The sequence below is a fragment of the Scatophagus argus genome, chromosome 24, assembly GCF_020382885.2.
Source record: "Scatophagus argus isolate fScaArg1 chromosome 24, fScaArg1.pri, whole genome shotgun sequence".
NCBI classification, from domain to species: Eukaryota; Metazoa; Chordata; class Actinopteri; family Scatophagidae; genus Scatophagus; species Scatophagus argus.
In genome coordinates, this window is record NC_058516.1 from 1,238,603 (window position 1) to 1,249,238 (window position 10,636).

The 10,636-nt window shown below is 46.1% G+C and overlaps 1 protein-coding gene across 4 annotated transcripts; it reads left to right on the forward strand.

Annotated features, from left to right (window-relative positions):
• Positions 1 to 1,471: 1,471 nt before the first annotated feature.
• Positions 1,472 to 9,931, forward strand: rpgrb (retinitis pigmentosa GTPase regulator b). Of its 4 annotated transcripts, XR_006842772.1 has the most exons (15): positions 1,472 to 1,592; positions 2,311 to 2,436; positions 2,618 to 2,710; positions 3,466 to 3,528; positions 3,628 to 3,786; positions 4,010 to 4,159; positions 4,292 to 4,450; positions 4,653 to 4,808; positions 4,890 to 5,014; positions 5,359 to 5,550; positions 5,855 to 6,041; positions 6,522 to 6,616; positions 6,702 to 6,761; positions 7,169 to 9,598; positions 9,661 to 9,931. XR_006842772.1 is itself a non-coding variant. In XM_046382758.1 (14 exons), exons 1-14 carry the CDS (start codon positions 1,562 to 1,564, stop codon positions 9,224 to 9,226), a joined length of 3,654 nt encoding a protein of 1,217 aa, XP_046238714.1. In that variant the 5' UTR covers positions 1,472 to 1,561; the 3' UTR covers positions 9,227 to 9,931. The 4 variants fall into 4 exon arrangements, 3 of the variants coding, with proteins under 3 accessions (XP_046238714.1, XP_046238715.1, XP_046238716.1); XM_046382758.1 differs by having other exon boundaries at positions 7,169 to 9,931; XM_046382759.1 differs by having other exon boundaries at positions 5,855 to 5,992; positions 6,527 to 6,616; positions 7,169 to 9,931.
• Positions 9,932 to 10,636: the final 705 nt, after the last annotated feature.

Consider the following 10,636-nt stretch of genomic DNA (forward strand, 5'->3'; position numbering starts at 1 on the left):
ATGTGATAGTATGCAGTCTGAAGATGTTGCAGACATCAGTGAAGTATCTTGCTGTTTTATTTTGTATTCATACTACCAGGTTTACTCTGTGCCGTGATATTCTGATTACTTCCCCTCCATCAACAGATAAATGGGATAACAGCATGCGGTCTTAATGAAGTGATGCTGGCTGTGTTTCCATCAGGGGAACGTTTACATTTGTTGTATTGATTGATTTTCTTGTTAAATACTTGAGTCATTTGGTTTCTCAGATATTGCTCATAGAAATTGAAGACGGCAAATCTTTCGTGACTTCTGTGTGTTTGTGGTGTGTTGTCCAGGTGTAACGTTTGTCTCAGAGCTCAGGCTGCTTCATATTTAGTTTAAAGGTCTTGATTCGAGTGGCTGCAACCTGACTGATTTTAAATTTGACTTTGGCTCTGCAGTTGGTAAAACTCCAGCACAGTGAAACATCAACTGATGAGATGACGAAAGCCCAGATGAGCTCCCTCACTGGTCTGGAAGCAGATTAAACCTTCATTATGTATTTGGGGTTGGCTGATAAAGTCTTAATCTCATTCTGGACCAGACCAAATCCTGGAACAATAGCAGGTCCTATCGGTCGAAGTCTGTGGGAGAGAGCTGAGTGTCACATTTCTGGCCAGGAGTTGACATTCACACAAATTTAAAAGAGACAAAAAGCACGAAGTTGGCTCTGGGATTTATCTGCTGCTTCCATGACTGCTTGAGAGGATCAGACCAGACTTCTGGGACCAATTGAAGATAAATCCTGTCTTCTGCTATGAACTAAACTTTCCTGCCCTCTCATTTCCTTACACACATAGTTTAAGAATGTTTCACAGGCACAAACATTAAACAATGAAAGCAAGAGAAGAGGCTGTGTTACAGTCGCCATCGTGTGGTCATAGTCAGGCACTGCATGACCACACTCCGTGTTTCTCCTGTCGTTTGTTTCTAATGTGCAGGTTGCATTTAACGGGCGGTGAACTACTCAATCGGTGTCCATTATCAGTAATTTACCATCCACCTGCAGCCCATCAGAATTTAGTGTTCACACAGACCATAACATAAACATGTGTGACACACACACGGATGCATTATTCACTTGGATTAATTATGGTTAAATCTTATTTTTACCGTTTCTGAGGAAAAGAATCACTTAAATCCGCGGGTGGAAATGCTCACATCTGATAACATTTAAAGCGATTTGTTGGACAAAAGTTGTTTTGAATGATGACACTTTTGATCTTGGTTCAACTTTGTTGTTATAAAAGTACTTGTCATAAAAAGACTGTGTAAAGACTGGCTGAATAAAGATTTTCTTATTACTTTACAATGAAAAAACATGAGGGGCAGCTTATTTCTGTTGATCCCAAAGAGCAAAAATATTTACAATATCCACATATTTATTCAAAACAAACGTCCCGTCCCTTCAGCGGTCACGTGATTAGTGTCGTAGCCAAGGAGAAGTTTTGTTTACTTCCGGGTTGTCAGAGTCGAAAACAAAAGGGGCAGCAATACGCCCACGACGCTGAGCAAAGCGGATTAAAGTCCCGCTGAGATGGCAGGGGAGGCTGAGGACGAGATCCCAGGTAAATAACGACAACATTGTCATTGTTTGTTTAAATGTCCTGTGCTTTTGTCACGGATCATTTTCAATCTAAAATGTTAGCTTCCCGCATTATCCTGCTAATCAGCGGGGCAGATTAGCTCGCTGGCTAACGGTAAATAATCCCGTTTTAAAGTCACTTTCTCCGCGTTAACGTGACAGTTATTATGTATTGTGTCTGTTTAACTCGTGACATGACAGACTTAATATTTTACCTTATTTTTTTATTTTCCTTGTCTATGAAGTAGTTAAAAAGTTCGTTTTGAAACGTGTGTTCGGTAATCACATATTAATACGTCCTCTTATTGTTGTGTGGCTGTGGTGAGTTTAGTTTTCTTTTATGCTCACATAACACACACTCTGTTACATGACTATAATGTCTTGGAACTTGTACATCTGAGTGTTATTTGATGCCACTTTATGCTTAAACTGGGAACTCTTGTATTTTGACTCCAGTTGACGAGTTAAAATGATTTGATGCACTGATGATGATAATCCAGTCACGTCGTAAAACTTCTTTGCTTTATTTTTGCAGTCCATACTTCTGCTTAACCCATACTCGAGCTACTTATACTTTTAACTTGTTGTGTTGTTAGTTTTACTCAGTTAAAAGGGTTAAACATTTGCTGTGCCTCTCCAGACGTCGTGAAAATATTTGAAAGCTGAAATTGGTTCACTTGATTCATTTTTGTTTCTGTCAGAATCAGGAGCAGTTTTCACTTTTGGAAAGAGTAAATTTGCTGACAACATTCCCAGTAAATTCTGGCTTAAAAATGACATCCCCTTAAAAATAGCCTGTGGGGACGAGCATACTGCCTTAATAACAGGTAAGAGACATTTTTAAGCTTTAACGATATTTGAGTTTTACTGATTCTGTTAAATGAGCAAAGAAGTAATGCTGGCTGAGGGTGGTTGGTCTTTCTTCACGTGGATTTCTGATGCATCTCAGCTCACGCTCAACAGAAATGAACCAGAGCCTTAAAGGAGCTTTTGTTTTTGTCTCCACAGAAAATGGGAAACTTTTTATGTTTGGCAGCAACAACTGGGGTCAGCTCGGCCTGGGGTCCAAAGTGACTGTGAACAAGCCTACTTGTGTCAAAGGTTGGTCTTTAAATAGCTCTGTTTTCCATGAATGAGTCCCAAAAGGGAGAGTGTTGTGTGTCAGTGCTGCCACACACAGCTGCCTTCAGCCTCCTCAAACAGAAGCGCAGAGGGAGTCCCTCAGCGGACGGACAGGAAACGGGCACAGCCGCCGGCTGATCTTTTAGCGTTTATTTCGATCCAAACTGGTTCCCAGAATTAAAGAAAAGAAAGGTGAGCGCGTGAGGTAACAGATGGGGACTGATTTCAGTCTTTGTCACATATGACATCCACAGAAGTGGAGCCCTGCAGCAGAGGAAACCCAGAGATTTGTTACCTTTATAATCCCAATCTGGAGGGTCCATAATCTGGTCTAATCTAGAGGGACGCAGACAGACTGAGAGGCGGCTGGTTGCCTGTTAGATTTCTGTGCACTACTGTTAATAAGATAAGATAAGATAAGAAATTTATTGATCCTGCAGGAAATTGTTGTGCCAGATTTGCAATACAAAGAAATATGTATAATTATAATTTATAAATATAATTTTTCACACAAAATATAAAAATAACAGTAAAAATAACAGAGTATATACATGAGGTATAGTTAGATAACGGCAGATAAGGTGCAGAATGGAACGGATAAGGTGCGGATACAATCTTAAAGTGTTAGCTGTAGTGCAGGATAAATTATTATTGTCCTATGTGGAGAAAGGGGATGGTGAAAAGTCAGTGATGGTTTTGTGACGTGTTGTAAAGTGTCTGTTGTGTAATTTCAGCTCTTAAATCTGAGAAAGTTCATCTTGTGGCCTGTGGAAGAAACCACACTCTGATCTGCACAGGTGAGTGTGTGGGTCTGATGGCTCTGGACGACATTTAGGATGAATTTCTGCCGTGCTGGAATGTGAAAAGTCTTGCTTCCTTCTTTGTTTCCTGTGCAGCTGAGGGGAAAGTGTTCGCCTCAGGTGGGAACAGCGAGGGTCAGCTGGGGCTCGGCGACTGCGAAGAGAGGACGGCCTTCCAGAGGATCCACGGCCTTGATGGGCACGGACCAATCAAAATGCTCGCTGCCGGCTCAAACACCTCCGCCGCTCTCACAGGTGACGTTCACCTTGTGTCAGCTGTTTTTCTTCCTCTTTTCGGCTGAGCGTCTCGGCAGCTTGTGGGCTTTGATGACCGTTTTAGGATTTGATTTTTAACTGTAAAATTTTATGAAAGTGTGTATGTTTTATATGACGGATAAGCTGTATAGAAAATGGATGGATGGATGTATGTTTTATAAAATGGCGACGGAAATGATGTGTTTATTTGCCGCGGTCACAGGAAGCGGTAAACTGTTCATGTGGGGCGACAACACGGAGGGTCAGATCGGTTTGGGGAAGGAGAGCCACGCCTCGTCGCCACAGGAAGTCAGCGTGGGACGACCAATCAGCTGGGTGTCCTGTGGATACTACCACTCTGCCTTGGTGACAGGTGAGCCTGCAAAGGATTGTGGGTAAAGGCTGTAGTGGAAGTGCAGATGGGTGTAAATGTTAAGGCTTTGGAACTGGTTGGAACTTTTCTGCTTTTGTTGGTTGAGTGAAAGCGTTTTCCTCCGCGTCCCAGTTGACGGCGCTCTCTTCACGTTTGGTGAGTGCGACAGCGGCAAACTGGGCCTGGGCACCGACCAGCTGCCCCGACACCGAGTCCCTCAGCTGGTGAAGAGCATCAAGGAGCCGGTGATCCAGGTGGCCTGTGGCGGCGGACACACGGTGGCTCTGACAGGTCGTGAACCTGAACGCCAAGTTTTACATGAGATCACATGACTCAGCTCCCTTTATATCTGCCCGACTTAAAGCGATATTAACGGAGATTTAAACTTTACAAAAAGTCTTTTCTTTGTGCTGTCAGCCGAGACATGCTGAATCCTTCCACACCTTTGCTTTTAATGACTGAGGCTTTTCTTCATGTGGTTCTCGCCCTCCAGAGGACGACGTGTTCACGTTTGGTCTCGGTCAGTTCGGGCAGCTCGGTCACGGCACCTTCATCTTCGAGTCGCGGCTGCCGCGGCCCGTCGACCACTTCAAGAAGGGTCGAGTCTGTCAGGTGACCTGTGGGGAAAACCACACTGCAGTCGTCACAGGTCAGTCCTGCTTTCGCTCCCCCACAGCCTCTGATGTCATTCATTTCCTCATTAAAATGCAGCCGCGGCGCTTGTTTTCAGACGGCGGTTTGCTGTACACGTTCGGAGACGGCCGACACGGCAAACTGGGCCTGGGAGAAGAGAACTTCACCAACCAGTTCAAACCGACTCTGTGTCCGCGTTTCCTCAAGTATAACGTTCAGGCGGTGGGTGTTTCTCATGTTTCAGTTACAAGTCTAAAAATGTAATCTTTTGTTTTTATAATTTAATAATTTAGACACGTATTATTTTTGTTTTTTCAGATAATTTCTATGATTTATTTGTATTTTTTATATAATTTTTTGCTGTTTACTTCATTTGTCTCTTTTTGAATTTTGAACATTGTTTCATACATTATTTACTGCTGTGTTTCTTATTCCATGTTTAAAAAAGTTCATGTTTGTTTTATGCTGGTGGATAATATTTTTGCTTTCGCTGCTGATGTTGTGAGTGATCTTTCATACCGGCTGTCCGGACGTTGGGTTAAACCGTGGACGGTGTGTTTGTCCAGGCGGCGTGCGGCGGCTGTCACATGGTGGTGCTGGCTCGGCCGAGGGATCGGAGCTGCGGTCATGTGACCCTGGAGGAAGACGACGTGACGGAGGATTTCCTGGAGAAGCCGTACGTGGAGCTGCTGGGCGACTCGGCCGACTCGTCCACCCTGCAGAGGAGCCTCTCTGCTCGGGTGCGCAGGAGGGAGAGGGTGGGTGTGATTCACATGCTTTATGAGGTCAGACGGTGAGCCACTGCGTGAGCCTCTTGAACGCTGCACTTCCTCTCTAAACTGTTCTGTGCCTGCTTGTTCAGACCCTTTGCAGTGTGGTCTGTGTTTGAACATGTAGTTCTGACCTACACGGCTTTAAGTCCTGTTCTCTGTGAAAGTTCTACTGAAGCTGCGTGATTCTTCACATCTGGACTGAGTTGGTTTGCATCTGTAAAGCAAATGCTGAGCAGTTGTGATCTCATTCCCTGCCACCATGTGACTCCTGACCAACCTTCCTCAACAGGACAGATCACCGGACCAGTTCGGCTCCACGTTCCGCACGTTGCCCTCCACGATGTCCGGCTACCTCCACCCGCCGCTGCCCGTCTCCAGCCAGACCATCCCGCCCAGGCTGCCTCCACCTGAGCTGAGCCACAGAAAGGTGCTGAACGGCACTCACCAACACAGGAGCGCAGGGTCAAACCACCAGGGTACCTAAATCACCTCCTCCTCCTCACTTCCTCCTCCTCACTTCCTCCTCCCCTCCTCCTCCTCTCCTCCTCCTCACCTCCTCCTGTCTTTCTCTGTCTTTCCAGAAGTCATAGCTCAGTTTTTCTCTGCTTCCGTCTCAAAATGTTTCCTACCTGCAAATATTCATGTATGACTTCAGGAAGTGACATTGCAGTCTCATCTTACACTGAGGCTTTGCCCACCAGGATGAGCAGGATGAGCTGCATATAGACGGTGTGACAATTTTTGTGACTAGTAACATAATCCTTCGGATTACAAACAAAAATATAATCTCCTCTCAACACTTTTGGATTACTTCAAATCAAACTTTATATAACGACACAAAAAGAGCCTTTATCTGAAGGACCAGAACGTTTTGCGATGTCTCTTTGCTTTGTGAAAGAGCCTGAAGTGCAGTAGAAGTCTGGACTAACTTGCTGTCCTGCTTCCCACCTGGTCAGAGCAGACAGGCGGCGAGACAGACAGCGTCGTGGAGAGCCTGACAGACGCCGACAGCGTTAAAGACCTGGGAGAAACCACGGACTTCCTCAACATGGTGAGACATCAGTGAATCCCTCCTGGATGACATCTGATGAGCTGAACTTTGCTGCTCATTTCTGTTTTTGAATTCCTCCTGGCAGACACACGTGATGAAGATGGACCCCAGTGACAACACGCTCACTCTGGCTCCAGTTCAGAAGGTGATTCACACTCTTTTTCAACCGTTTTCTTGATTTCTTGCTTCCTCCTCTCGTTCTTTCACATTCTGAAAATACAAACAAGTTTCACTTTTTTTTCTCATTTTTGCCAAGACTTAATCCTCAGCCAGTTTGAGATCTGAATCCTCCCAGTCAGGAAGTCTTTTCATTCTGACACGTGAACAATGACAAACAGAGATTTGGTTGTCTGCTCTCTGTCTTTAAGTGCCTCATGTGCCACCTTGATGAAAGTGAGAGTGAAAGTTTAGGGGAAACATTGTGAAACAATAATTTTCCATTATTCTGTCACACATTTCTGATTTCCTCTTTTGATTTCTCTGCATGTCTCATTTCCTCTCTAATGCATGCCTCTTTTTCATCCTCTTTTTGCGCTCTCACACCGGGAATAGAGGAAGGTTCTGCATGGTAAGACCAGTAAAGAGCAAAAAGAGATCCAAAAAAAGGACAGAAAGCTTTTGAAACAGTCAAGTTTCTCTTCGACTTCCCCATCTGGTAAGAGCGAAACCGTCTCGCCTCGCCGGCCGTTACCCACCGAGCGCCTGAAGGGCCACAGCGCTCGCGCTCTGCCCTCTCAGAGCCTGCAGAGACAGAAAACGGCCAATCAGAACAAAGAGAATGTGCTCATGGCCGTGGAGGAGCTGCAGGGCAAAGCGGGCAAAAACAAACCTCAGGGCGTGGAGGACATTAGGAAGGCAGCGTCCAAGCAGCGGCTCAGGCCAGCGGGAGGGAAAAGCCAGCTGATGGAAGTTGGCAGGAAGCTCCCAGAGAGTCTGGAAACCAGAAAGACAGTTTCAGGTGTCGGCTCTGAATCTGCAGTCGGCAGAGTGAAACAAGTGCAGCCTAAACCCGTCAGTGTTAACAGCAAGCCAATAGTCGTGCAAAGTCAGCGTGCAGGAGTCAGCTCGCCAGGTGTGCACCGCCACGCAGGCTCACCTGGCATTCACCTGTCTGGTGCGAATCAAGAGAGCTTCAGCAGCCCTCAGCTGCTCTCTGAGGTGAAACAAACCTCCAGATCTACAGAAAACTCACATTTTTCCAAAAAATCTAAGAATGAGAAAAACAAAAAAGAGTCCAAAGTTTTAAATGAAACACAGGATGAGGCGTCAGATCTCGACGTGCTCGCTGGAGCTGCTTCCCTCGCAGCGGGTTCCATGTTAATGCACGAGGTGGTGTCCAGAAGCCGCTTTAGCTCAGCGGCGCCATCCCCGACCAAGAGTAACCACGGTGTCCTGAGGGACAGCGCGACCAAATCACGGAGCGAGGAGTCTGAATCCTACGCTGCTGATCTTAGCAACAAATCCGCAGTGAGCATCAACATCATACCTGCACCTGAGAGTCAGGATGAGAAGGAAACGAGTCAGGACGAGAAGGAAACGAGTGAGGACGAGAAGGGAATGAGTCAGGATGAGAAGGAAACGAGTCAGGATGAGAAGGAAATGAGTCAGGCTGACAGTGAGGAGGAGAGTGAGAAGCAGACTGCCTCTGTTTCAGTCAAACAAGAGGAGGAGGAGGATGAGGAAGGGCAGAGAACAAGTGCAGAAGTAAGTGAGGAAGAAGAAGAGGAGGATGTTAGTCACAGTATCGAGAAAGTTACAGAAGAAGAAGAAGAAGAAGACACAGACAGCAACACTCTTCAACCAGAAGGTGAGTCAGAAACTGATGCAGATGAAGAGGAAAGCAGGGAAGAGGAGGAAGATGAGAGCAATGTAGAGGAAGAGGAGGAGGAAGAGGAATCAAGCGGGATGGCAGGAAGTGAGATAGAGGGAGAGACTGAAGAGAAAGAGAGCAAGGGAAGTGATGTAGAAGAGGAAGAGGAGGAAGAGGAGGCGGAAAGTGAGGAAGGATCAAATCATGAGACAGAAAGCAAAGGAGGAGAGTCTGAAATTGAGGAAGAAGGTGAGGAAGAAGAGGGGGATTTGGAAAGCGAGGATGAGGAAGAGGAGGAGGGGAGAGAAGAGAGTGATGTAGAAAGTCAGATGGAGGGAGAGGAGGAGGAGGAGGAGGAGAAAGAACGGAGTAATGAAGAGGAGGAGGAGAGTAGTGAGGCAGAAGAGAGTGAGAATGAAGAGGAAAGTGAAGAAGAGGTTGAAGAGGAGGAGGAGGAGGAGGAGGAGGAGAGTGAAGACGAGCAGGAGGAGGAGGAAGAGGAAGAAGCAGAAGGAGAAAGTGCTGAGGAAGAGGCAGCAGAAGAGGAGGATCAAAACAGTGAGGAAGAAGAGGAGGAGGAGGAGGAGGAGGGGGAGGAGGAGGAAGAGGAAGAGGCTGATGACCAAGAAGAAGAGGAAGAGGAAGAGGAGGAGGTCATTGAAAAGAAAAAGTCTGCTGATGTCAAAAGAAAACGTGATAAAGCTCGAGGTGACCTGAGGTCAGGGGTCAAAGGTCAGGCAGCAGGCGAATCAGAGGAGTTCTGGGACGACGTGTTACCTCAGTACCTCAACCTGAAGTAAGGCTCACCTGTCGTGACCAGCCAGCCTGACCAGCCTCTTCCTCCCCCTCCGGAGCCTCCAGGAGCTCGAGGTGAACATTTTCAGTTTCCTCAGAAGTAGAAAATGTTCACACACACAAGCAGCTTCCTGTCTGTGCTGAGTCACTGAAGTTCATCAGGTGCACAAACCCCACAATACCAGGATGTCAGTGGGTCCAGATGACCCTGAAGTCAAGAACCTCATCCCAGAGCTCATCACTCGGTGCCTTCCTGCTCCGCTCATTTCTGTTTCATCCTGGACGCATTTCGAAGCCGCTTGCTGAGCTTCTTCTCTCGCGCTTTTGCTTTTCCATCCAACCAACGGCTGCGTCTTCTCATGGCAGCTTCAGAGCAGGTGTGAGCAGGTGTGAGCAGGTGTGTGTGTGGGTGTGTGCAGGTGTGAGCAGGTGTGATCAGGTGTGTGCAGGTGTGAGCAGGTGTGTGTGGGTGTGTGCAGGTGTGAGCAGCTTCGTGCAGGTGTGAGCAGCTTCAGGAGACTCAAGTTTTGCTTTTGGTGGCAGCTTTTCTTCTTCCGTCTGTGTGTGTTTATGACAAATCATGATGTTTGATTTCACTTCTGTTGTTGTGTGTTGTTTTTACAGGCTGATAACTTTATCAATAAACTGTGCTTCCCATGAGTACACAGAATAAATCTGACATTTTGAAAATAAAGCTTTTCGAACTTTAATCTTTGTCTGACTCCAAAGTGTCCGCCGCTCAGAAGCGTTTGAGCAACATCCTGCAGTCTCACCGTCATCACTTTCCTCTCCTGATAGACCTGACGTACGGCACGACGACTTTAGTCTGAAAGTAACTGAACTTTTTCACATGAAGTGACTGCAGCTTGTGTATGTTTATATGTTGTATGTGATATGTTTAGCCGCATGTCATCATTCAATCGCTGGCTGTCGAGGTGGTGTCCAGCAAACAATGTGGGCTTTGTAGATAATTGGCAGACATTTTGGGGAAGACCTGGTCTCATTAGGAGAGACGGCATTCATCCCACTTTGGATGGAGCAGCTCTCTTATCTAGAAATCTGACTGAGTTTCTTATTAAACCAAAACCCTGACAACCCAGAGTTGAGACCAGGAGGCAGAGTTGCAGTCCTACACGCCTCTCTGCGCTTCCATTACAGTTACCCACCCAATATCCCATAGAGACTGTGTCTGTCCCCCGACCACTTAAATTAATTGAACCAAATTCAAAAAGAGGAGTTATACATAAAAATCTAATAAAGATCAACACCAACACCTCCACAGCTACAACTGATAGGAGAATTAAATGTGGACTGTTAAATATTAGATCTCTCTCATCTAAAGCTGTACTAGTGAATGAGTTAATATTGGACAATAATATAGATTTATTTTGCTTAACCGAAACCTGGCTTCGGCC